The sequence below is a fragment of the Porites lutea genome, chromosome 6 (assembly GCF_958299795.1).
Source record: "Porites lutea chromosome 6, jaPorLute2.1, whole genome shotgun sequence".
NCBI classification, from domain to species: domain Eukaryota; kingdom Metazoa; phylum Cnidaria; class Anthozoa; order Scleractinia; family Poritidae; genus Porites; species Porites lutea.
In genome coordinates, this window is record NC_133206.1 from 4,350,001 (window position 1) to 4,377,500 (window position 27,500).

General features: G+C 39.5%; 2 protein-coding genes across 3 annotated transcripts in view; one reads left to right on the forward strand and one right to left on the reverse strand.

The window, feature by feature from the left end:
- The window catches only part of LOC140941581 (phosphatidylinositol-glycan biosynthesis class X protein-like), a 9,771-nt gene extending 1,408 nt beyond the window's left edge, over window positions 1-8,363 (forward strand). Inside the window, exons 2-5 of one of the 2 annotated variants that reach the window (XM_073390601.1) lie at window positions 5,464-5,540; window positions 6,285-6,409; window positions 6,657-6,766; window positions 8,255-8,363. In XM_073390601.1, the coding sequence (XP_073246702.1) occupies window positions 5,479-5,540; window positions 6,285-6,409; window positions 6,657-6,766; window positions 8,255-8,278 (321 nt within the window). In that variant the 5' untranslated portion in view covers window positions 5,464-5,478 and the 3' untranslated portion in view covers window positions 8,279-8,363. Of the gene's footprint in view, window positions 1-5,463; window positions 5,541-6,284; window positions 6,410-6,656; window positions 6,767-8,107 lie in introns of both variants that reach the window. The other variant, XM_073390600.1, reaches the window with a different exon arrangement.
- A 551-nt stretch (window positions 8,364-8,914) lies between these two features.
- On the reverse strand, window positions 8,915-18,311 carry LOC140940936 (ATP-binding cassette sub-family C member 4-like). Its single transcript, XM_073389895.1, has 6 exons — window positions 17,766-18,311; window positions 16,111-16,493; window positions 13,634-14,985; window positions 12,611-13,181; window positions 10,805-10,941; window positions 8,915-9,822 (listed from the first exon to the last, which is right to left on the reverse strand). The coding sequence occupies exons 1-6, from the start codon at window positions 18,294-18,296 to the stop codon at window positions 8,915-8,917; spliced, it is 3,882 nt and encodes a 1,293-aa protein (XP_073245996.1). The 5' UTR covers window positions 18,297-18,311.
- Window positions 18,312-27,500: the final 9,189 nt, after the last annotated feature.

The window sequence follows — 27,500 nt, forward strand, 5'->3', positions numbered from 1 at the left end:
AGCCCCTCCCCCTCTTTGAGTGAACTTTCATTCGGTCTGATTCACAATGATTTTCGAACGGTGACAAAGTGAAATTTGAAATGACATTTTATTTTAGTATTTTTAAAAGCTCTTTATTTTTTTTTCCGATAGCCAGGAATGTTTTGAACGTGAAGGCTCAAGTGTCGGTGTTTTTCACGACTCTGCTTGTGGACTGACGTCACCACCAGTATTACATCACGGACATAAAATCTGATCCGAGAGGGTCATACAGTAACTGATGGGTCTCTGGAAAGGGAAATGCAGTCACTTTGGGGCGAGCAGGCTATATAGATGATGAACTCACTGGTTATTACTCCATAACCGTATCTCAAAAGTCGAGCCAGCCCGGGGCTAGCAAACACAATTTTGGGGCCACTGGCCAAGCCCTTATGTTTGGCGGGAAATTGGCAACCTCGTCCCCAGGGCTTTTCCCTTAAAAGATGGGTAAAGCCCTAGGGACGAGGTTGGGAAATTGGCTGATTAGTCAAATCTCCTTAACTCCACGACAATGCACCTTTCCAAATATTGCCCTTCTAATCATCATATAGGTAGGGCCTCCCGTAAGCATTTGCAACTATTTTGATTTGTAGAAGACTCTTTAACATTTTTTATTACCCCCCCCCCCACCTCCCCCCATCCATAACAAAAAATTCTCAGACCAACACTGAATTGCATGAAGGTATGACAAAATTATGACCATCTCGAGGCTAGGTTCATCACTGTAACTTACCACATAAAAGCTTTTTCGTTGTTTGCCAATGACGACTAATTCTGTTATGAATACTAAGGTCCCATAAACAACGCCACGTTTAGAAAGAGCCCGCCCTTTTAATCCAAGAAAACCCAAGTAGCAATTTCGTCAACGGACAAAAGCCGTAAGAAAAGAACCGCGTCAAGTAGTTCATAAAATCACAAACGCCTCATGACACCTTTTATTCACTCTTTCTTCGATAAAATAATTTTAAATTTTTGCTGCGGATCGACCGTAGGGAGCGAGCAGCAACATAATCATATAAGGGGCGACGAATTCTCGAATTCATCACTTTTTACCACAATGCATTGCAATTAAGCACACTTTTTACCACAATGCATTGCATTTAACCAGAGTGCATTGCGCCACGAACAACTCAAATAAAAACACGGGGAAGTTCGCATCGTTCGCTGCCCAGACTCAGAGTTTTCTTTGTAGCAAATTTTCTACAGGACAATTAGAGGTCTTACCAAATTTAAGACACGCAAGAGTCTTTCAGATGAGTACGATGGTTAACTTGGGGATTGGATTTCAATTCAAGAGCCTTTGACTCGTCCAGGTGTTAAACCTGACGAGAAGATGAGTATTTGCTCTTCGACTCCGCAACACGGGGGATATACAAATTCCAGCTTGCTAGAAGGTGATGTAAAAGTGAGAAAATGTCATGCCATGCTATTCTTAAGAACCTGTATGAGCCGAAAATGGATGTGATTTTGACCATTCGCTTCAAAATAACAGCGTAAATCGAGATAACAAAACATATGTTTTGTGTCCTACGTTGCAGACGAGGACGTGTATCGGCGTTTTGAAAAGCATAATTATGTTCTTTCATTCATTCATTGCCATGGAATATGCGTTTACATTGTTTTTTTACTGTTAATAGCTCGATTAATGCGGCTGGCGATCATCTTGCCGGCGGAAGTTTCCCAAAATTACGGAGGCAGTCTCTGCGGTGTAGTGGTGAGGTGTAGTCGCGTCGAGCCTATGGTACCGAATTCGAGTCCTACCGAACTCTTTTTCCCTTCTTTCTTTTTTTTCCCGTTTTTTGTGTTGTTGTTTTCTATAAATATATAGCTAAATAACTGTTACTTAATAAAGTGCAATAAACAGCAAGAAAAGTATCGTGTTTCCGGAGAAAAGATAGTACACCGTATATTAAATATATGGATAAACAATCTGAACTTTTATCATTTCCTACAATTTATTGTGGAAAAACCAGAGTTGATAACCACTTGATCATTTTTTAAACAACGTTCCCACGAGTTCTTTGTATAGACTGATAGTAGTTATTCTAGTACTTTCCAACATGTAAATAGGACATTCAATGTCATTTTCGATTCCTTTAAGTCCCACTGCCTAACTAATGCCAGTATCAACAGAATGTGCCACAGCATTACTATCTTTTAGATACCCTAGTTTAAGCATAAATGACACCAGCATGCGCGATTATGAGCATTGTAGCTTATGAAAAGAAAATTTAACCAATGCACATGAAAGCGTCTAAGACGGGGACTAGAGGGAATTAGGAACATCGTGCTTACCGCTGGAATAATATTGGCTAGTTCTTTGAATAGACTCAATTAAAACCGTTTTTGTTCTGTAAGGAGCTGTTAGATGGGGGGAAAGCTACATAAAGAAGATCGCATCAGAATACGGCACAGGACTAGGCTCTCAAAATCGATAAGATGCAAGACTAATTATTATGTAAAACAGAGAAAAATTCCTTGAGGGAAAAAAATTATGGCTAGGGAAAAGAAATGAAGGTGGAAAGTTAGGATCGTAGCTTCTTTTCAGGTAATCGATCATTTACGTTAACTTCCGCTATCCGACGGGCATATCGGAAAGACTGAAAACACTCAATGGATGAGAGTATAATACATTCAAGAAGAAACAAATTTGTGATTTTTCACAACTCATTAAAAAAACTAAAAATGCGTACTACTCTGATTTTTGTTTTCAATTTTAGATTTTTGCGATGGGGCATTATAGCCCCCGTACTCACTAGACACTACTTCACAATCATCGTGTTAAAATCAGTGAAATACTCCATTTGCGCGTGCATTTGAAGAACATTTGAAAACTATTTGGATTCCTACCCTTATACCTTTATTAAAAATTAAAGTTGGGAAATTTGTTGTTTTCTAAAAGTAGATTGAACAGCCGAACGACATTTTTTTACACGGAGTGGGGAAGGCAAAGCTTCACTTTTCTCTTCTTAGGTAGAAAGCGTCAGCAAAACGTGAGAGTCGTGCGGGGGTAAAGTGTTTAACCTAATTTTCTCACCGATTGCGAGTGCCATTTCATCCACGCATAACCTCACCTAGTCAACAGAATTAGTAAATGTAATGGGGAAACGTTACGAGAGAACTAAGTAAGATGTTAGCCGGGGCAAGTTTTGAAAATTGTGCGCACACCTGGAAAATCTTGGCTACGCTCCTGATAGAGACTTTTGCTGGAGAGAAATTGAAACGTGCTCGCTAATACAGTGACCACCACAAAGGACAAGCCATAGGATAGTTCCAGAAAACCACCCATTAAAATAGATCATGAAGTTGTCGCGGCGGAGGATGAACTTGAAGGCTTCTGATGAAGTGCAATTTTTCAAGGGAGCCCAAACAAGATTATGTACGATGGGCACAGCTTGTTTGATCTGGAAAATTTAGGGAAGCTCAAGGCAAATCGCTAGACAACACATGCTAGAACTGAAATAAAAATCTTTTGCGCTTTTGCACTCTGTCCCTAAGGGTAAAGGTGAAAGTTTCCCTTTATCAATGCATTAACCAAGTTGATTATGAATGCTTCCTTATGTTGGACGTCTTACTAACAAGCACATTACCACTACTTGTCCTCAGAGGCGTTTTTGAGTTGACGAGCAGAGAAAATTAGGTTTTGACGGTTTGAAATTCAGGATGCCAGAGTGAAGACGCCTTTTGTACGATGACGTCATCGTCCGACAGTAAAAAGCGTTCGTTTTTTACCACTGATATTACGTCAATCGGTACACTTATGTTGTCGAAATGTCTATAAGCATGGTAAATGATTTTACATTAAACTGCTGACACATCTTCAATCACTCCTTATTGTTCGCGATATCGGATAAACACTCTGGTCGCTAACTGAATTTTCTTTGCTGTTTACTTTATTTTGAATTGGGACTGTCTTGAGTTGTCCATGCATTGACTAACGATTTTAGGCTTTTTCAAGGAAACGAAAATCTGGAATTTTCCCGCGGGTGAGGCATGTGCGCACAGTTTTAAAGCCATTCGGTGGGGTGACTGTGGTTTTTGTTGTCCTGGGCTCATCCCTCATTCTTCCTAACCCCCTCCAATTAAACCAATTTTTCTGTTTATCAAAAAACCCTTTATGGAAAGACAAAGAATCTCCTCAAAACAGGCTTCGTGATTGAGACAAAATACCTGAAAATTTTACACGGAACCGTTGTTAATGGTGTACAAGGTAGAATGAGTATATTCATTACTTTGCCAACGCCCAATTTTTAAAACCGGAAGTAATGATGTTTATTTCAAGGGCTCATGTATCATGAGTTTTGAGTGAATCTTCAAACGCTGTAAATACATGTAGCTGGAACTATCATCGCATCCTCGCTCACCAATAATGATAACTTATATCAACTGCCATTATTTTTTGCCTGGCTAAGATTTTTACGGATTCTTCAGTTCACTTGTTTGAAACGATGCGGTTTCACGTGAGTTGTAACGCCATGCAAGGAACGTGACGACCCGCGATATGCGTGGGAAAATACTACTTTTTTGCGATCAAGGTGGAAACTGGCATCTTTGTCGTCGAGTAAGGTAATACATCTCAATTTTCATTACTATGGTTAATTTTAAAAGCTCTGGTTTCGATAAAGGAACTGGAGGAAAATCAGGAAAATTCCAGTTCGACTGTGATGGTTGCATTTTGTTTACGTGTCGTAGCATAAACATAACAAATTCATTTTCCTTTTCCTTATACACTCTGCCTTTTTTATACTGTTTTTCGCAGCAGAGTTATCGATTATATTACAGAGGCTAATTTTATTACACAGATCACTCAGATTTAATGACAGAAATTCTATTATCGATTGTAATTTTGGCAACACCTGGCGAGTATTCGGTGTAAAGATTATTGACAAAGTCGCTAGAACACTCTTCCATTCATTACTTTTGTTTCTGCTCCGTTAAATTTGCCCAATTTTTTTATTAACGAACTGGATTTGACTACAAACAATGAGTATTCAGGCAGAGTGGCAAGCTTCAATGCGATGTGGAAAAAGAGATATACGCCTTTAAAATTCTGTTAATTTTGCGGGTGTAAAAAATTCAAAAAGTATACCCACCAAAAGTTTAATCGATCGTTGCGAAAACGTTATCAATTTCGAAGTAGTTTCTAAAAATACAATAAAGAGGGATTGTTCTTTCAATGTGTAGCAGCAAAGGACGATTAGCTTTGCAGACAGGGTTGTAGTCGAAGGCTCAAAACCAGCTTCTATTAACCAATATGGCGCCGGTCCAAGGCACCCAAAAACCGGCCATATCGATAATTTCCGAAATAGGAGGAATTAGAACCTAAAGTTACCTATTCCTTATTAAAGACCCCAAATCAAGTCTAGTTGCCAATTTTTAGCCAATTCGGTGAGATAGTGTGGCAGCGACTTTTCAATATACCTCGAATCTTACAGACAACTGCTCATAAATACTGAGGTGATGGCACATCATTCCTCTCCACACAAGGTCTTTTTATTTCCTAAAGCAGTGGTGAACTCAAGGTAGGTCATGAGTTGACTCATTGGCTACTGATTGCCGTATGTCCTTGAGCCATAATCTCCAGTTTCTTTATGAATGTTTGAATTAGAGGGTGGGTGAGTTGGGGTGGCAGTGAAATCTTGCACTCTCAGATTGTTTTATCCTTATCTTGGTAAAACCCAATATCTCTACCTTAGTTATAAATAAAAAAAGGGTCAATTAGCCCATAGCAAATGAAAAAAATATTGTGATGCAAAATTACCTAGGTTAAAAAATTGTACATAGTGAAAAATTAAATTTACCTAAGAAAAAAAATTACCTGCAACATATATATTTTCCTTAGTTAATCTTAGCAAGTCGAATGTATCTTATTTTTTAGAAATTAATATCTTCAACCCTTATATATTTTCTTTAATAACTCAAATGTTTTTTATTTTTAGAATTACAATTATTGTAAAGCGCCATTGAGCTCACAGAAATGGCGGTATATAAATTCTTGTATTATTATTATTATTGTTAAAAAATCTAGCTAAATAGGGTGAATAGTTTTTATTCTAAATGTAAAGAAGCTCCTCACAGTGAAAGACACAAGCAGGACCCCTCAGAGGGAGGGGCTGGGGGGCCAGGTTCCTTCCCCCCCCCCCATTTTTAAAAGACAATAAAACAATGAAGTAATAGACAAAAAAACTATTTTTGCTGGAATAAGAATATCCAGAAATATACAGAGGACATCAATAGTTATCATTGTTTTCATTTTTTGTGCGCAGACTGGGATCCATTTATGTGAATATTAGCATACCAATTCATCTGAGGTACCACAAAGCTGCTAAAAAAGAAAAATTTGTCCCTGTTTCTTTGTCCCCTCCATCAATTCTTGGAAAATGTAATCATGGTAAGTGTATTATTATAAAAATGAATCTAAAAAGTTGCTTTCTATGAAGTGAAGAACATATGACTGTACAATGTGTGCCTGAAGAATGCATTCTGAGAACAGCCTGGAGAATTTTTATATTTTGGATATTGGGCTTAAAGGGTAAAGTAACACAAATCTGGGTTGGAACTTAACCTTTCAACTTTGAAGAGACCTCACTACTTTCATTATAATTCCAGTGATTTTATTTCTGCATTCTGTACTACAGGAATGGACAATTTTGCAACACGTTGTCCAAGTGAAATGATCAAGGCTCCTTGTAGTGCAAGAAGATCATCCAGATACTGCGACTGGATCACACTTACTCAAGTTAATGAGGTATTTTTTTATTATGATGAGCATTATTTCAATAACTATTATCATATTTAAAGCAAGATGCATGGGTGTGTATGCATGAGGATGTGGATTATTATTTTCATAAGCCCATTCTTTCCCATTCAGTGACTAATCTGCTTATACATGTACATGTTAGTCCTGGTTCCTGTAATTTAAACAGACTTAATGGAGGCGACTCAAAACACTTTCCCTGATTTCCAATTTGAACATTGCTTTCACGCTGGTAGTAAACACTTTTTCTCTTGGCATTATAAGAATGCAGCAATGCTTAACATACCCTTTAAGCCCCAGCATCCAAATACAAATTCTCTGCACTAGTATCCATAAATTTCCTTATAGAATCAGTTGAGAGAACTTGATAAAAGATCAAAGCATTTCTCCTTTGTTCATCATTTTCTTAATTCTCCCAACCTTTTCTCTTGATGATGTCTTGATATTGTTTGGAGAAAACTGATTTTGGTCACTCTTGGGACTGAAAGAGTTAAGGTGACCATCCCCTTCCACTTTGAAGGCAAGATACATCAGGGGCGGATCCAGGATTTTTTTTAGGAGGGGGTGCACTCGTCTCTTGCTCTACTTCAACACAAATAAACCACATAGGTTTTTTTTTGCAGAATACCAGTTGTATTAGAAAACAGCAGGTCATCTCGGGGGGGGGGGGGGGGCACCCCCTGCACCCTCCCCCTAGATCCGCCCCTGTACATGAAATAGGTTAAAAGTGGGAAGTCAAACATGCCCACTAGTGAGATATGGATGGAAGGTTCCAAAAAAAAAGGTTTTTTTCAAGATCGGCGTTTCCACCACAGCACCGTGACACCATTGCCGTTTTGACATTTCAAACTCTTTTGCACTTTATAAATTCTTGAAGAAATTTAGAGGGGAGTTCACACTACCATGTATTATTACGTCTTACAATAGACCTTGGTGATTAAGAAAGAAACTGTTAGGGCAGAAGGCTCAGAAAATTTCCCTTTAACTTTTCCGCAACACTTTATCATACCTACACCATTTTTATCCATGACCGACGACATTTATCCTCAACTCTCCAAATTTGATCTATCCCTTTGAAAAAAAAGTTCAACTGTTATGTCATAATCTTACAAAATTCAGTACTGCTGTTGTGTCACGACCAATCAGAAGCACTGACGCGTTATCAGTGTGGACTTTCTTTGCCGTTTCTCAGACGTCATTTCGCGGGGAAACCAGGGGTGGCGTCTCGAAATGTCGGCTGTTTTTCCCAGGCTAGTGTTTTTCTGGCGATACTGATTTCTTAGAACATTATGTTGATATTGTTATTAAGAATTTTTGTCGTATGTTATGTAGGAGAATCTCCTTGTTTTTCAAGTGCCTGTTGGACAAACTGAACATACCTTGCTCATCACCATTCTGACTGTTTTCTCAGCCATAGCTGGATGCGGTCTGCTTGTTTGGAACTCTTTGCTGAGCTCATGTTGAACCTGTTTCTTGCAGGGAGGTTATGCGTTGACCTTCTAGTAAGTCTAGTAACTCCCTCGTACAGAGGAAATGTACAGGACTGCAAGATTTTTTTTTTATTATTGAAATGATGGTGTCCATTTTGTGACATTTTGAATGTGTATAAAGAGATGGAATGAACTTTAAAGTCGATGATTTTGTAATAAATAACACTTTTTCCAATAGTACAGATTGATAAATCACATTACGTAATTAAGTAACAATGTGTATTTCAACTATGGGCCGATGAAAACTGTTTTTCTAAAAAGAAAGAAACGGTACTTTTGGGTGTTGATTTTTTCCCCTTCGGAGAAACACGCGTCCAGGTTTCCTTTCACCCTTGCGTTATTAGCAAACGGCCTCGACAATCAATCCAGGACAAAATCGAAGCTCTTGATCATATCATACGCGCGTCTAAGTTCTACCTGAAAGCCTGACCCATTTCAGGTAAAAATTTCGGAGTTTCTTATTTGTGCTAAATATCTTGCTATAAAACAGCTACATATTAGAAAACCCGCTGTATATTGTTTTACAATTTTGGCTGCGATCGTACGAAAAAAATTAACCGGGTTATCTCCCGTTCCCGTGGTTTCTTAATCCAATATTGTCCGCATTACCAACATTCGCACTGATGATACCTAATGGTGAAAATGCAAATCACACTCCTAGCTTTTCAACCATTTCTCGCAGGACACTTCCTTTTGTGTTCAATAACCTATCGAACCTGTCAAATTCCTTAACTTGTCCGTCCTTTAATACCAGGATCCTGTCACAGTCTCTTATCGTGTTTAAACGATGAGCTATAGTGATGATTGTGGAGTCCTTCAGCTTCTCATGAACCACCTTCCAGATGGTTTGTTCTGTGTCTGGATCAACGTGTGCAGTTGGCTCATCCAAGATAATGATCTTGTTCTGCTGTAACAACAGTCGAGCCAAACAGATCAGTTGGCGTTCTCCTACACTGACATTTCCCCCGTACTCCAATAACTCATGATTCAGCTGCCCCTCTAGGCTTTCCACTAAATCTTTCAGCTGTACATCTTCCAGAGCGCACCACAATTCTGCGTCTTGAAACTGCTCCATAAGATCGAGGTTTTTTCTGAGTGATCCACTAAAAAGAACAGGACTTTGGCCTAGAATTGATATTGAGCGTCGTGTTTCGCAGAGGTTTATCTCCTTTATTCGAACTTCATCGACCGTTATCCCTCCATCGGCTTCGGGCATGCGCATTAGAGAAGCGACAAATGAAGATTTTCCTGCGCCCGTTCGACCAGCGATACCAATCTTTTGTCCTCCTTTGATTGTGAGGTTGATTTTCTTCAGTACTTGAGGACCCCCCGGATAATACGTCAGTGATACCTCATGGAATGTGATATTTCCTTCACTTGGCCAATTTTCCGGGGGAAGTCGTTTCACTTTGTATCCAGGCTCAGACTCAAGTTTGGTATACGTGATAACTCGTTCAACTGATGTCATTAAATTCTCGACTTCTGAGGCTTTCCTGACGGCGTATTGTGTGACAACTGCAGTTTGAATAACGTAAACAAGGGCTAGACCAGCAAACGCTAATTGGAAAAGAAAAAGAATATTTAACGTGTTTATCAGTTTTTGTTTCAGCTGACCTTATTAATTTTGCATCCTACCGCTTTTGGTAATAAAAACCGTACTAAATACTGCTACTATTAATAGTTGTTTTTGTTCCCGTTAGGCCAAGCAAAAAAAAACGGCGACTGTTTCTCGTCCGGCTGTCTTCAAAAAAGAGAGCAGGCGGGATCTTTTTTGTTATTTCTGACTTTTATTTACTTTTAAATTTAATGCTTTCTTTACAAATTATTATTGCCTTCTCCCAGGGATAAGATGGAGTTCTTCGGACAAATATTAATGTCGGGATTGAATGAAACGTCAGATATTGCTAAAACAAAAATTTGGTTTATAGGGTACATGTTTTAAACAGCAACGTGATGTGTCGTACTTATATCTCGTTAGGTAGGTTGCATTAAAAACGTCAGTAGGACGCAGTGTTTAATGAATGATTGGCTTTATCATTTAGCCTGCCTGAAAGTTTCTTGGTTTTCTTCTTTGGCTTGTATCTCCTCTTTTGGCATACCGCCGCTATTGGTTTTTGTGCGTTCCAACTTTTCCAATAACAAATAATAAAAAAGGAAGGCGGACCCGAAAAATGAAGAAGTGGGCGGGAAGAGAAACATTTGTTTTGTTTTTGTTTACTTGGCCTTGTGATTGTTGAAAATGGTTCAATTTGGATAAAAATAATTTCGATTTTGTTTCCGTTTTGTAAAATTCAGCTTTATAATGAGCCAAAAGAGAAAAGTTTGGGTTTTTCGGTATTCAAGGGGTAGCGGAGCAAGGCTCAAATGGATTTTATGTGGACCGGACAAGGCCCAATTTAACCAATTTCAACGCTATTCCAAAGGTGGTTCGAAAAATCGAGATTCCTGTGTATATAAGAACGCGAAAAAGTGTATTTAACTTAAAAGTTCTCTTTCACGATGTTGAAACAATGTTATGACTGGATATTGGTTCACGTACCAGCATCTTGAGAAACCAAAGCAGCAGCTACTGCCACTGTGCCAATTAATATAGCAGAGAGAAGATCCATATGAACACCAAGCCACCGAGCACTCGCCTTCACCATAATATATACCTGACTGTATACATCTTGATACCTGAGGAAGTAAAACAAAAGAAATTTTATTATATTCCCAAAGCAATTCTTGTTTTCTTCATGAGATACAAGATGATTTCTAATTTGCCCGTTTCTAGCCGACGGTAGGGAAATTATTTCGCAAAATGACTCCCTCATCAGAGGTTGGTTGGCCTGTGGTTTTTATTTATACTTTAAGTCTAATAACAATCAACTTTATTTTAAAATGAGGGTAAACACATAACAGCAGAAACTGATAAACCAGTGACCCTCCAACTAAACTAACTAACCTAAAAATTACAGATATATATATTTACAATAGTGCTTAAAAATTGGTAATATCAATATAAGAATCATTAAAATAAGTTATCACATAACAGCAGAAGCTGGTAAGCCATTGGCCTTCAACTAAATTAACTGACCTAACAATACAAAGATATATTTACAATAAGGCTTCAAAATTATCAATATCAATATAAGAATCTCTAAAATAAGCCATCAAAGCATTCTTAAAAGATTAAAGACTGTTTTTCCTTTTAATATCATCAGGCAGACTGTTCCACAACCGTATGCTACTGACGCTAAAAGACCTTCCCGCTTTGGTGATGTGTCGAAACGTTGGGCATACGAATTATATTGGCCATTTCTCGTCTCTCTACCGTGCACTGATTTGTTCGTAACAGTTAAGAGATCAAGTTTTGAATATATGAAAATCATATACTTGAAATGCGGAGTGAAGAATTAAATGAAGGATGATCATGGCAGTTATACAGCTATTTCGAGAAAGGTTGTCGGAAAAAGTGCACGCGACAATCCCGAAAGGCATTGTGGGTGGTTTTAAGTTCACTGTTCTTCAGAGAAATTTGAAAGAATTGGCACGAAAGGCCATGGAAATGTGTTTGCGAGTGCTAAAGGAAAGCAACAAAAGTAGGTTCGACAGCTACAGTCGCCAGCAACAGTGTATCGATCATATCCCATATTACCTTTCGGGATTGTTGCGTGCACACTTTTTCCAACAACCTTTCTCAAAATAGCTGTATACGCAACTTTTGCAGTTGCGAAAAGAAAGCCTGAAAAAAAATTTCAGGCTTGTACGGCAGAGATCATTGATAGACATGCGCGATTTGCCTTGCAATGCCTTGAAAAGTAGAACACACTTATTTATCTTAACGTCATCATAAAACGGTTAAAAGCTTCTTAACTTGTTTCTGATCTTCTTTCATTCAATTCATTTTGTTTCTGTTTTGAAGATCATGTATTTTCCACTCGCTAGGTAGTGAATGATGCTCAATTTTCCTAGTTAGCGAACCAGTTAGATTGCTTAAAACGGCCAATATCATTGAGTGTGTGTATGCCATAGTAACTTGAAGAATCATCTGCTGAGAGTTTCTTGTCTGTCAAAAAAGGATTTTGGTTCAATTTAACGTGTCTCATTATAAACTCGAAAAACGCAACCTAACCTTCAAACCATTTGAGTAATCGCGCTTGAGAGTAGAAAGAAGTGATATTTTCTGGGATAGCCGTGACTCTCCGAAGACGGACACCGTTGGGTCCGTCTCAGAGTGATGTCACAAACCCTGGGAGTAAAGAGCGGCATAGATCAACTCTATCGGTGTCCGTTTTCCCGAGGTGTTTGTCTGTAATCACTATATCATGCAAAAATGAAAAAATAAAAAAAGATTTCAACACACCCATGAAACCGATCCACAAAGTCATCTTGTCTTTTCCTTGTCCGAATCGTGTCCAGTCCATTCAGGGTCTCTGAAACGTGAGAGAAAACCGGACTGCGACAAATGGATTCCAGTCTTTTCAGTTCCCTAGATGTCTTCAAGTAGTAGCTGGTAATGTAGACAGCTAGGAAAGTGGCGGGTACGAAAACCAGTAGAAGCCAAGGATTCGTGGCAGCTGGCACAAGAATTGCTGTCGACATCATCAAAGCATACTGAATAGAGAGCAGAAACGTTTTAGGCAGTAATTCGTCCAAACAACCTATATCTCTAGAGAAACGATTCATGATTCTCCCCACGGGATTGGAGTCAAAGAAGAGCACTGGGGCTTGTAGAACAGCCACAACCATTTTGTCGTGAAGACGTTCTGAGCATCTCAGTGAAGCCAGGTGGAATACCTGCGCACGGATGATGGCAAATATGAAGGCTGCGGTGACCAGACAACCGTAAATGGTTATATTCGTCTTGTTACGCTGATCGTCTGGACTTTTCTGTGTCAAAATAGACAGCCATACATCAGGAGAAACTAGCAATGCTGTGAAAAGAGTGAGACAAAAACAGTTTAAAACAACTGCGACTGCGACGGCAACGTCAAGTTAGAAAAGCAAAAGGGTTTGATAAGTAAAACAACAATTATCTCGGCGCTACGTAAGAGTTTGTGTATTGTGTATTTTTTAAGAGGATCGGGGCGGATGAAACGCAGTTTACAAGCTGCGTTTGAAAGACTCGGTTATGCAAACTGGATATTCTTAGGGGGCGTCAGCGGATAATGTAAGGGGTGATAATGTGCGCATGCGTACGGTGCTCTCACGAAAGCGTATACTGCAACTTAGTAGCGCAGGGTTTCTCTTCCCGTCGTCTCTCCAGGAGACCGTAGTTTCTAGTAGGGTTGTACTTAACTCATCATTATATTGATGAAAATATATGACGCCTCGGGGCTTTTCGATGATACAATCCGTTCTCTAAACCTGTAAAACTGTCGCTTACCTTGAGAGATGAGAAAAAGTAGGAATAATGAAATTATCGCCAGCGAATTCAACCCGCTTCTGAAGTAATTCCAGTAAAGCTTGGATGACACAACTCCGATCATGCGATCTTCTTCCGATATCTGTAGACCCTTTGCCTCGTTTTTGACCTGGGGTGGGAAAGGTTTGTCCCATGCACCATCGTCCTCATTACTACATTCATCAAGGTGGTGATCTGACTTGCCACTGCTTACTTTCATGGTATAGAGTGGATCAATAGTTTCATTCAGAATTCCTCTTTCTTTCAGCTCATTAAAGCTTCCTTCACCCAAAACACGGCCTTTATACAACACAATGATATTACCAGCCACTTCCATAAGCTGCTCTTGGTGGGAAGCAATCACACGGGTTTTTTGACCCAGCAGGTCTTTGAAGCATTTTTCAAAAATATGTTGACCAACCTTGACATCTACAGCGCTTAAGGGGTCATCGAACAAGTAAAGGTCCACATCTGCATAGACTGCGCGTGCCAAGCTTACTCGGGCGCGCTGACCCCCACTCAACAATTCACCGCGTTCTCCAACCATTGTTTCATCACAATCGGGAAACTGATGAATGTCTTCTCTCAGCGCACAAGCTTCAATGACTCTTTTGTACTTGGATTCATGGTATGGTTCGCCAAACAAAACGTTTTCTCTAATTGTTCCCGAGAATACCCAAGCTATCTGAGGTGTGTAAACAAGAGCCCCTCTGCAGATTACGTTCCCCTGTTTGTCTGGTACCTCGCCAGCGATTGCTGAGAGAAGGGTAGACTTTCCGCTACCTACTGGCCCGGTAATGACTGTTAAGCTCCCTGAAGCTGCCTTAAATTCGATATCTTGTAGAATAAATTCGTCTTCTCGCTTTGTCTGTTCATAACTTAATCTTGACACAGTCAAAGTATCCATCGTGTCACGGGTTTGATGTTCATCAATGCCATCTTCTTCGTTTTCTCTCATTTCTTTCTTATGCTGCCATAAAGAACCCTTCAACATCGCTGCGGACCCCTCCAAGTTTCTTGTGGGATCCGCGAACTGAAGAGCTGGAGCTGTGTCCGTGGGTGGGTCTTGTAACAGAAGAAAATATTCTATTCTGTTAAGTGAAATATACGCGTCATATGTGTCTTGCAAACCATTGGCCAGTAAAATTGAACAGGTGACTCTTGATACATAGATGAAAGAGATAAGCATGAAAACATTAACTGGTGTCAGATGTTTCCCAGTTAATACCAGTGCAATAACAGACACAAGTGCAGCCATTGGCACTGAAGCCATGTCCAAGGCAGCAAGGCTTGTCAAAATGATGCTCTTCTTTCGGATAATACTTATTTCACGGCTGAAAATAAAACATTGATTTTTAAAAGACGCGCTTCATTCTTAGCCTGAGAAAACTGCTGACACTTCGCGATGCCACTAGTGGTTTTCACGCGAAATAACATCTTAGAAATGAGCGCATAAATTCTCTTCTGATGACTTGTCACTATCCTGGAGCCAGTTTAATAAAACTTTTACAAGTGTGGCTATTGTTTTAGAGTATGAGAACAATAGCCACACTGGGAAATTACACTTGTAATATTTTTATGAAATTGACCCCAGATCTGGATAGTGTTTCTGATTGGTCACTCCGTGTGGGAAATTTGCTTCAACCAATCAGACTCTACCCAGATCTGACTAGTTACACGTCATCAGTATGGAATTTCTGCACTCGTTTCTCAGACGTCGTTTCGCGGGAAAACCAATGGTGGCATCGCGCACGAAATGTCTGCTGTCAGTTCTCAGGCTACTTCATTTTTTATGTTATATACATAGATTTTGCGTAACATAGAAAGGTCTAAGGAGGAACTCAATAGGGCCATTTATACGAGGAAAAATAAGACGCGTCTTAAATAAGACGCGAACTGTACCATTTATACGAGCATGTCTTATCTAAGACGAGAACAGCTCGTATAAATGGTTCGCGTCTTATTTCTGTTCTTGACTCGTTTTCATATGAATGTTGCCCGTAGAAACGGCAACCAACAAGGCGCAAAAATTTCCCCGCCAAAAATTAACGCATGCGTACCATGCGTTCGCGTCTTATGTAAGACGCGAAGGTCATTTATACGAAGTTTTTCTCGTCTTAGCTAAGACACGTCTTATCTAAGAACAGGTGTTAAGGGCTGTTCTAAAATAAGACGCGTCTTAGCTAAGTCGCGTCTTATTTTAGACGAAATGTACCGTTTATACGGAAAGTTCGCGTCTTATTTAAGACGCGTCTTATTTTTCCTCGTATAAATGGCCCTATTGTTTCTTAAGGGCGTTGTCTTTTAGTACCAAAGCCACGTACTTTTGTGTAGCAGATGACCATGCATACTTGTACATGATTTATAAAAAGACTAAGTAAATTTCCTCAAGAATATTACGTGGTCTAAATTGGGAAAACAAAACTTGGAAGCTAAAAGGTTTATTGTGTTTTTCCTACCTTCGTGTACTTTTAATGCTATCTCGGTATTCCTTCTCCCATGCATTTGTTTTAATGGCGCGAATCCCAGAGACTACCTGGTTCATCCACGAGAGCCGCTGGTCAGAAACTCCGGCTGTGCGCAGGCGCAACTTAGAGCCAGCAGCGGACAGCAGAGCGTAATATGGAGAAAGACAAGCCAGGAAAATAACGCCCATTAATGACTGCCAGCCGATGAAGTACACCAGCCAGAATGTGACTACGGCGACCTCGAAAAATGTAAAAACTATTGAGAATAGTAACTTGAAAGCCTCCTCTTCTAATCGTTGCACATCGTTTGATATGAGATCGATCACGTGCCCAGTTGAAAACTTTAGCAAGGCACTCTTCGTGAGAACGAGTGTCTGAAAAAGAAATAAACTACCAGACTTTAGATGATTGTTATAAGAGGTCGAAAAGATTAGCAATTAAACACTGACGCGTGACAGGAGCCCTGCGCGTGAAACATTTGCCTTAAAATTCCAATGAAAAAGAATAGAAGTCTGCCGAACAGGGAGGCCGAATAATCACAACTCAGCCGGGTCAACGCTTGGGGTTTTAAAGTGCCTGAGGAGAAAGTGCTGCCTTTGTTATTTATCTGCAAACGGTTCGCGTTACCAGTCTTCTCTTAAGCCTGGGGCGGCACTTAAGGTAGTTTTGGGTACAAGTGTCGCCGAGGACTTCAAACAATGACCCTTTTAGCACAAAAATCGTCTTTCGCTACCCTGTTTAAGACAAGAGAGCTCATCAAATGACCCTGGCTCATTTTGCATAAAGAATTACGTTTAAAAAACTGCGATCATAGAATTAGATTTTTGTTGTTGGTGCCACAAATATAGACCGCTCATCGCCAACCCAATTCCCGCTCTTTTAAGGGCTTCGGGTCCAGAAACGACACCCTTTTTAAAACACTAACTCTCTTTAGCGGCACGTACCTGCCAAGGCCAAATAAGATAGGGCTCTCCCCCAGACGCTAAAAACCTTCACACTCTTCTTTGATAGCAGGGGACGGAGGGATGTTACTAAACAAGGAACAGGGAGCGGGGAACGAGCACGGGAAACGGCAAAAATGAAGGATGGGAAAAAAAACCTAACTGCAACCTCAGCCCTATCACTAAGTTCATTTCCAGTTCTCTACTTTGTTGCCATTTTTTCATTTTCCTGTTCCCCGTGCTCGTTCCCGTCTCCCAGTTCTCCGTTTTAGTAACATGTATGCGGGGATGGAATCCCTGGTGGGTGCAGTTGTCGATGTCAAATTCAGATTCATATTAGGGGGTATTCCGGCATAACTTGCTACTTCATTGATCGTAAGTAGTCTGGCAAAAAGTCCCCCTAACAAATGTGATTAATAACTCTAAAGAGTCCTTAGGGAAGTGGATAATAAGAAATTTTCAGTTTAGACATCTATAGTTATATACGTACATAAAGGATTTTATAGTGTTCTCTTTATACGTATCATTCAGGAGGTTATTGAATAAAGTTTGGTTTCTTGCGGCTAAGGTCGCTGCTGAAGTATTCACATTAAAGGAGAGGTTTATTCTTGTGGAGGTCCTTGTAGGGAAAAAAAATCCACCCTCGTTCCCAGGGCTTTTTTCCTTAGAAAATGGGAAGGGCGGGAATGACTGTCATATCCTTACCTTGAGGTAAATTAATCCTTTGAGGGCGCTGCTAAATCGAAGTCCCCACACTTCACCTCTGTAGTCAAAGTGGTGCATGGCAAGCGAACCAATCAAAGCATTGATACCCATGCCTAATGCACAACCATACAAAAGATACACCGAGTGTAATTCTGGTGACATCAGAGATACCATAAAAAATCCTAGAAGCAATGGCTGCAGGAGGCGTGACAGAGAATACAAAGCGTAGTTCACGGTTAGAATCAGCACTTCTTTGAAAGGAAGCAGTTTTAGAACGCATTTCCAAAGTTTTGGTCGTTTTTTCTTTCCCTTGCACTTGGCTTTTTCCTTGTTCCATTCTTTCTGAAGGTGTTCGATTAGAAAAGAGGACGTGTTTTCTTCCGAAAGAGGCAAAAAGTCACTTTGCTCTATTGGTCGTTCATTGCCTGTCTTGAGCACATTGTTCATCCAATGAAAGAACATGAATGATAGACAGCTGATTTTCTCTGTGTGGTCTTCATCAGGAACCTTCTTGTATCCGTCTCTTGTCATGTTTCAACACTGACTGACCTTAAAAAACACAACAAACAAAACATCAACAACAACAACAAAAAAAACAAATAATAAGCCCGACAACCCGGAGGTCAGAGCTTCCATTGGTTACTGACCAAGCAAAAGGGTTTACTGTGTCCACTAACATCCGCATAACTGTTTTTATTATATAATGTACTGACTATCTGTCATCTCATTGGCTAACAGCCAACAGCTAACTTTGGAAATCAGCCTAACCTACATATTAGTTAGTTATCTGCTAGCAGATGACTTATCTGTAGGTTGCGCGCCCAATGCATGATTTCTAACAGAAATGTCATTACAGTTTCACTACGAGCTCTCGTCCTGATTTTTGCGTTCCATCGTTAGTGGACGGAATGCGTAAACGCAACAGTTTGTACTATGTGTCTATAAGTTTAAGCGGACTTGTGCGGGCATAAACTCAAATGATCTAAATTTGAAAAGTTATAAGAAGTGAAACCCCGTTTTTCTTGCCCTTGATTAAGTTATACTGCGCCACACGACGACTTATCGACATCACGAGCGTCCCCAAACTCACTACATCTAATAACGTTCGGCGTAACCCAACTGGTCATGGTCTTATGGGAAACGTAAAAATTTAATACAAAATCAGTCTTACTGGCTTATCCTAGCTTATTATGAAGAAAAGGAATAAAGGAAACTAATTTGTGTCATATTTTCTCTTTCTCTTTTTGAAGCGGTCGGTTTTTAGGCTCTATTACCAGCCGCTGTTCGGGAAACGAACCCGCGCTCCTGCCTTGAAAAGTCTCTTCTCGGGTATGACCCGAGAGAGCGGCGAAATCTCGGCTATCTGGTTTTACGATCCTGTCTTGATAAAAGAAAATCCTCTTCTGCTCGCAAAATCAGCCAAGATCGCTTGAAAAAGACATCAAGAACACAAAATATTGCATAAGTAAGTTTACTTTATTCCTTTTCTCGGCAATAAGTTTAAGATAAGCGATTTGTTTCTTTACGTTTTTCCGTTTCCCGTGTGGGCCATATAAATCGTTACGTTTTTTGACAATCGCTTCTGACCAACTTCCTTTTGTAAAAATGCTCTAATATCAACTATCATAAACTTCTGTCTTGTTCCAAGAAAAGACCGAAGGGACGACTTGCTTAGTCATTAGAGTACTTTTAAAACTGAAAAGTGGGAGGTCGCGGGTTCGATTCCCGGGGCCGGACCAATAATCAGGGTCTTGAAATAACTGAGAAATTAAGTGAGTGCCTTTGCCCTGCAAATGGCTAGACCTTCGCGCGGCTCGGATGACCATGGAGGATCTCGTCCCCAAAAGAAATGAGAAATGGTTGTTTACCATTTACAAAAAATTTCCGGAAAATCCGGTTGGAAAGTAAAGGGAACAAAACCGTTAGGGTCGTCCCAGTAGAAATTTTCCGGGAGCAACGGAACATCTGAAAAGGCAGTCCTGTTTTTCAGGACAGAATGTTCCAAACGGAAATTCGTGTTCCATTTACTTCAAAGCCATCTTTGATACCAGTTTCAAGCCTTCGCAGCCGTTTTTCGGTAAATGAAACTGATTTGTACAAATGGTAAACGCGTCCGGGACGAAATTCACCTTTCCTGAATTTTGCTCACCATTTGCCCAAACCGTGGACCAACCTGTTTCCCCAGTATGTAAAAGCTAAACAACCAGAGTCTTGAAGTAGTACTTTTCGTGCTGAATACATTAAGGCTCAAATAAAGTGAATGTTTTTTCGTGTTTCCAAAGGCCGTGATTTACTGCCTTGTTGTTGTTGTTGTTGATGTGAATCTCAACGTCGTTTCGGCGACTACCTATGTCCAGACTCTACACGCCACGCGTTTACTAATATACATTAAATATTTCCATTTGCGAAACCATAGGCCATTTGTGTAAGACATTTCTTTTGTTGATTTACTTTTGCGCCTTCACGCCAGTGTGCGTATGTCAATTATGTATTTCTTTATATATCGATAAAGTATGAATATTTTGATTCAACAGCCAACTAAAACTGTTAAAAAACTAATTTTGCTACCTTGGTCACTTTACTCCATTTTCATTAAAAATTTTGCCTTCCTTTCGCAATTCGTATTTATGTTGACAGAATATTATCAAAATATTGTATTCGAAAAACTTTGGCTTGGCTCAGTGTGTCCAGTAACTGCTCTGTGACTTAAAATTGACAGGGTTAAATTTAGTTTGGAGATACTTTATTTACAGGGAAGGCTTTTTTTCGTAAAACCCCAGAAAACGAGCCGAACAGCCTATATAACTTGTTCTTTCTGCAAAGATTTCAATAGATAAAAGGAATGAAGATAAGTGGCATCTTAAACCATCATCGGTCATAGCTAGGTAAGGCAAATATAACAAGCGAATAATAATTTTAGTGCTCTTTTGGGGTAACTTACCTGTTTACATGGGTAGCAAGCAGGCTGTGTGTTAACTTGACGTGTTAGAACAGACTCCACAAAAATATAATTGTATTCTCATGTCCGTAAACCACTCACTGGAAGTCAGAACTTCAACAGGCGATCGAATTCAGTAATAGATTTATTTTATACCTTAATTCATTACTCTTTTGTGTGCATTCGGCATAATACTAAGCCTCAATTAAAATTCCCGCCAGAATTATTTACATTAATCAATTTAAATTCAAATTTGGAAGTAGACATACCAACAAAAATCACAAAAAAGCACGCATGCTAACCTAGAGCCTAGCTGCTAAATATGAATTCTCGATCACTAGAGAGCTTTAGATTCTAAGACGAGTACGAGTACGAGATTTTCTCAATAGTACGTAGTGCTCGCGCGTGAACCAACGTCATTTTGGCGGGAAAATGTGGTAGCCGTCGTCAATGATCGGGAAAGCGCGTAACCTCCTTCACTAAAGATAACAGTGCTAACTTTTATGGTAAAATAAAGCTTTCCGGGAAGTCTATATTTCGAGAATACGCGAAAAAACTTGAAGTCAAATCTCGTACTCGCAGTCGTTCTCGTCCTCAAATCTGAAGGTCTCTTTTACGCGGTGAAACGAATACGACCCAAAGGGGCCATTTGCATGATGGCGTCATTTTACTACTATGACCGGGATCCGGTTCAGGGTTTTGTTTTCTTTGGTACCGAGGCACCAATAACGTATAACAAAAGAAACAATACAACCAAACAATAAAGCCTTTCAGGAGAACTCTATTGTTTGGTTCCATTGTTTCTTTTGTGATGACGGTACCTGCAGAAAGACCTAACATTTGGCGCTCTAATATGTAATATTTTAAAACATTTTGCGCTTCGTTGCATCAATTCATGCAAAAATTTGTAATCAAGCAGTGCTGTTTCACCCAGGACTATCTGGAAAAATTATCGCTTGTGCTGTTCGACAGAGAGACAATCGGATGCATTTGTTGGATTCAAAGTAGTTCATTATTAGTAGTACTTCATTTCGTACGGTTTAACCTGAACAGTTTTATGAGATGCAAATTTTTGCGAGGACGACAGTCTGCTTGGAGATCGAACGCGAACCGAGAAGGAGATCACGCGCGAGCGAGCCTTGAAGGTCTTAAGCGGTTGTTGCACCTTTCCGGCTAGGTGAGAGTCTTGGCTTTTCGCGATTCTTACTCGAAGACCGTTAATTTTGAACTGACTGGTTGAAATAAATGTTCAGCCAATCAGAAGCACTACCCAGATCTGGGTAGTGACGGGTCATCAGTATGGACGAATTTCTGCACTCGTTTCTCTTATATCATTTTGCGTTAAAACCATCTTAGTGGAGTCGCGAAATGTCGACTGTTTTCCCCTACTGAATGAGAGGCGGCTGTATGCACAGACTAGCAGTTTCACAAGAGATCATTCTCTCTTGGTTTCATTAATAATGAAAAACGACTTTAAATAATCAAACTATATAATTACCTTACATTTACTGGACAATATCAAATGAAAGCATATCGCTACCAAGAGAAGTAAAACTTGCTTGCTTTTGACTGCTATAACCCGTTTTTTAACTAAGTTCCACAAAACCAGATCAAAAATTTGGATCTTATGAGTAGCCTTAATCTGTGCATAAATTGTAAGGTGTATGGCTCCCTTTACAACAACAACAACAACACTTTGTCAGTAGCGGATGGTTTCGGATAGTATTTCTAGGTTATTTTTAGTTGTTTATAAAATATTACAGTTTTAAGAGCGACTCCGCGTAAACATCAACTAGACGTGGAAATAGCCAAAAAATGACCTCGCCTCAAACTCGGCCAGAATAAAGCCCTATGGGCCCTAGTTACAAAATCGTTGGTTTAAGTACGATCGAGTGAATAATATTTTTTTAACGAATTTTTTTCTTCCCGAGGCCTAAAATGGGCAAAAATCATGCGAAATTAGAGTCATATTCAGTGGCTCGTATATTTTAAAATAAAGTTGGCTACTAAAATATAATGACACTTCATATTTTTTCTATCTTTCCTCTATAATTTTAACTGATTAGTTCGCGATTTGGTCAACAAGAGATTTTTAAAGAAATTTTCAAAGTTGTTGACTCAAAATCGCTTAATCAACCATCAAAATTTAGCACTTTTTCACGAGCTAAAAAAGCGGATTGGTACATGGCTTTGAACACCAAGGCGTGTTTCCCCTGAAAGGGCATTCTTTTTTCTTCAAATTAGCGAAATAAAATTTTTGGGTAAATGAAATCAAGAGCGCTGACAAAGCGAAGCAAATGTGAATGTTACACTAAAAACAAGCGAAAAACGTGACCTCTGACCGAAGCACAACCAAATGCAAATTACGGTAGGCGCCAAACTTTACTTATTCGGTAACTTATCGAAACAATATTGGTCTGAAATGTGTATAGGTTCTTTAAAATACAGCTGAGTTAAAGTATTAAGTGTCAAAAAGTCCACAAAGCGGTAACAAGAACGCTCTAAGTAGCGTTGAGTCTCGCTTGTTTGTAGATAAGATACGAAGTGAGGAGGTGAATAGAGCGCGAGCGTTCGTCACTCGGGAGGGGGGTGGGGGAGCGCTCCGCATATAAAAGGGCTTGGGATGCTCGTCGTCTTGTTTAGGCCGGGGTGTAAATTTCGGATTTTGGTCTCACTACGGTGTTGTGGGCAAAACGGTATTATATTTAGCCGTGAAGGTCTTGTTTAGGGTTGCATGTGAAAAAATATAAAAATACGTGTATTGTTTGAGTTTTCAGTAACATAGTCTCTCAGGGGTCAAAAAAGCTTGGGCTACGCCCGGATCGATCTCTTGTAGGGGTTTAATTCAAAATTTCCGACGAGCATCCCCTTGCCTTTCATATGCAGAGTCGTCCTCCCCAGGGGTTCGTCATAATTCCTCAGAGTCACCGACAGCAAGTGAAAAAGTTGAATTATGATTTCAATCTACTGCACAGGGTCCAGAGGAGTTGCGTATGAATAAATAAATTAATTATTTAAAGTCTCACCTCAAAAAATGTTTATACCTGTCGCTTAGCACGATTAATTAACCCAATGGGATCTTTATGAATCTACTGTAAAGGATTTCTTTGCTTTTTACCTGATCCAGATCGACTTTGTTGTTCGCCATTTTGAAAATCAATAACCGCAAGCTATATTCTCGTTGGTGCACAGCAGGTCGTCCGAAGGGTGACGGAAGACCGTCGCCCGAAGGGCAACCGAAGCGCGAAGTGGCGAGTAAAAAAAAGGATAAGGGAGGATACTTGTACCACATGACTTAGTTCGTTGTGAACCGCATCTCTCGGTGACGGAAGTGAATGAGACCGGAAACGCAAAAGCAACAGACCGCTGCTAATTCGAGAATCAAAACATCAGCTGAGGAGGGAGTTTTAAAGATCTTACAGATCTATGCGAAGGCAACAGAGTTTTAAGTGAAGTGAAGATCTTTCAAGACTGAAGATTTGTTGTGTACATGCCAACAGTCTTCGATGTCTTTAAACAGGTTTCGCTTGTGTAAAGGCTTCCCACTTCCCAGTCGCAAAACGAATAGCCAAAGACGCAAGACTAAGAGGTAACATTGTTGGAACCACCGAAGAATGGCTCAGTCGTGATGATATTACAGTTGCCTTGTACCTCCGCTCTACTCAGTATTACGTTTCAGTATTGCAACAGTACACACGACCTGTAAATCACTACCCGTAATAATTTAAGATTTTCCAAACAAAACTAATGAGTTGGGCTTAACGTGATACAGCATTGCACAAAAACATTACATTGATGGACTAAAGAAAATCGCTTAGTTATTCATATCCAGAAGATACTTTGGAGATAATTGGGACCCTCATTCAGCCGTAATAAAAAGCTTCACCATCATGCTTCAAAATAGTCTGCTACACAGCCGTTTTTAATGTCGTCACGCAACGCTCTTCCCCGCTAATAGCCACAGTAAATCGATATGTGTCATGATCCGGCTCAGTGTGAAACATGCGGGTAAAATAACATTTACTCAGTGAAAATGTAGAACCTTCCAGAGCATAATCTACCCAGCAGACGAAAAAAACTTTATTGGAACAAGCAGCATTTTGGCATGAGGTAAAAGTCGTGTTGGTTTACCATCTCCTTTTATTGCTCTGATCTTGAACACTTTTACCTTACTACGTCACTTCCGTCATCACCTGTTGCGGTGGACAGCAAGTGGCAGCAAACGGAAGTGCTGTCTCGAAGCCGTAAATTTCGGTCGCCGAAAATGAATTTGAATTCTTTTTTATGCCGTTTTCCTACAGTATTTCGCAAATACATAAGAATTCTAGATCAGGTAAGTCAAATCAGGCAATTTCATTGAATTTCATTTGAGTTTCAAAGATTCCAAAATCGGCCCAAGATTTGTTTCCTCGACATTTATCATCGCCTGTACAATAATATTAATGATGTGCGAAATATCAAGTTGTTCGTTACAATTAAGTATCCAGCATCATGAAAAAAAGGAGAAGAATCAGGCTGTTGAACATTAGTGTGGGTCTACCACGAATGGTGTGTAGATTTCTAAGCGACATCACCGTATAATCCAATGAATCTTTCCAAATTTTTCGTCTCAAAACATAAGTTTCGGACAATTGCGCGTTGTTTTTCGAAGCGTTCACTGAGATTGAGAGCATCGTGTCGATTTTCATCCCCAGATTCTGCGCTACCATGACCCGGAACACGTCTTTACAAAACTATTCTTTCTGTCACGTTTAGCTGTATTTACTTTTTCGCACGTGATCGTGAAGGTCAGAACCAAATTACCATAAGATCAGAGAGAGTTTACAGTTTTACTTTTTGTTATGTCTGTTTTGCACTTACGATTTTATCGGCTTACTATGTCATAAGCATGAAACGTAACCTGTTTTAACGCAAAAGACAAAGTCTGATTTCTTGCATGGAAGAAAAGCACTTTAACGTGATAAACATTGCGCGTTATTCCAGTCATCCCCCAAAATAAACCAGATGCTCATCACGAGACTCATTTCCATTCAATGAAAGTCGTCACGATTCTTATCCCCAGTTTCCACGGTCTTCGCTAGGAACGCGGGACCTACAAACTAGGTCCCACCGAAAAAAAAAAAAACCGAACAGCATTTTAAGATTCTCGCTTTGCTAAAGCAAGCGAGACTAAAAAATACAACAAAAGTCACACGTAATCTGTTCCGTTTTCTGAATTTTATGCAGCGATTTAACGAATTAACAATTTTTAATCCAACGATACCCACCTGAGACTGTGTTAGTTTAAGAGTCCATAGAACTTCTCAGAAGATTCCTCGGAAAGACCTCCAGAAAGAAATGAATGAGGAATTTGAACTTATAACTGTAACAATTTCGCTTGCCGCCACCTCAATGAACCAAAACAACTGTCGAACTGCCACAGGCAAACCAGCTTTCAGTGCAGTCATGCAAAGCATGTCACGTCACGTAATTCTGCCCAGCGCATTTGGGAAGGAGGCAAGAAACAACAGGACAACTCGGATTAATATTAATCCGTGGATTATAATAATAATAGATTATAATATGGTTATTATAATCCGGTAATAGATTATTATAATCCAGTAATAGATTATTATAATCCAGCAATAGATTATTATAATCCAGTAATAGATTAAGGCACGGCAAAAATTGGAAGGATTAGATTATTATTAATAATAATCATCCGGATTAATATTAATCTCTATTATAATCCAGATCAGAGCTATGACAGACAAACTGCAGACATTACACGCTGAACAAGGGACTGACGGGACATAACACTGATCACATCAGTCACATGATCACTTGCATATGTTAGAGCTGGTAGCGATGTTGAGCCTAGAAGTAAATGAAAAGGAACAAGCGCCTCTGGGCCAGCGAATCCGTGCGGTGGGCATGTGTTTTTACAAGAAAGGAGACCTTAAGAAAGGGAATAACTAACAGCTGCGTAGGAATCGCGACAATCCTAAAGACACTAACTGTTTCGAGGTTTGGAGCTGGCATATCACGATGGCGACTATGAACATGAATTTCTGAATTTCTGAATTTGGATGCCACCAGCTAACCCATCAATAACAATGGCTCCTTCTATGACACCAATCCTGAAACCCAGCCCTCTAACACAAGCTCCTACTTTAAGTCCAGCATATACGCAGACGGTCTAAATCATGAAATGCTCCCTGGGAAATAACTATCTCTATGGATCAAACTCAGAAAGACTGAGTCTTTTAGAAATAACCGGAAAAGATTCAAGGATTTCCTTTGATGATGTGCGCACTGACATCCCTTTCACTTTGTTATTTTTTTTTATTACTTAAGATTTTTATTCTATTCTACGTTAAAAATCTTCATGGCCCTGCAAAAAGTTCAGTTGCAACTGTATTACCAGCAGAGCTGAGACAACTGCCGACTTCTGCTACTAAAATATAATAACGTATAATAAGGAGTGCGGTTATTGACTGAATGTAATTAAGAGTTTTGTTCACAAACTACTAGCACAAGTAGCAAATTCGTAGTGGTTAGAATAGAATATTTTCTTTATTGAGAGACTTGTACAAATTTGAGCTATGTGGGATTATATTTATCAGATTAATATTAATCCTAATCTCAAAGCTCAGTTATGGATTATAATAATCTATTACTGGATCTAATATTAGGATTAATATTAATCTGATTAATATTAATCCTACATAAGATTAATAGTAATCCTAATTGATCAAGGCACGGCTCAAACCTCAGTAATGGATTATAATAATCTATTACTGGATTATAATAATCAT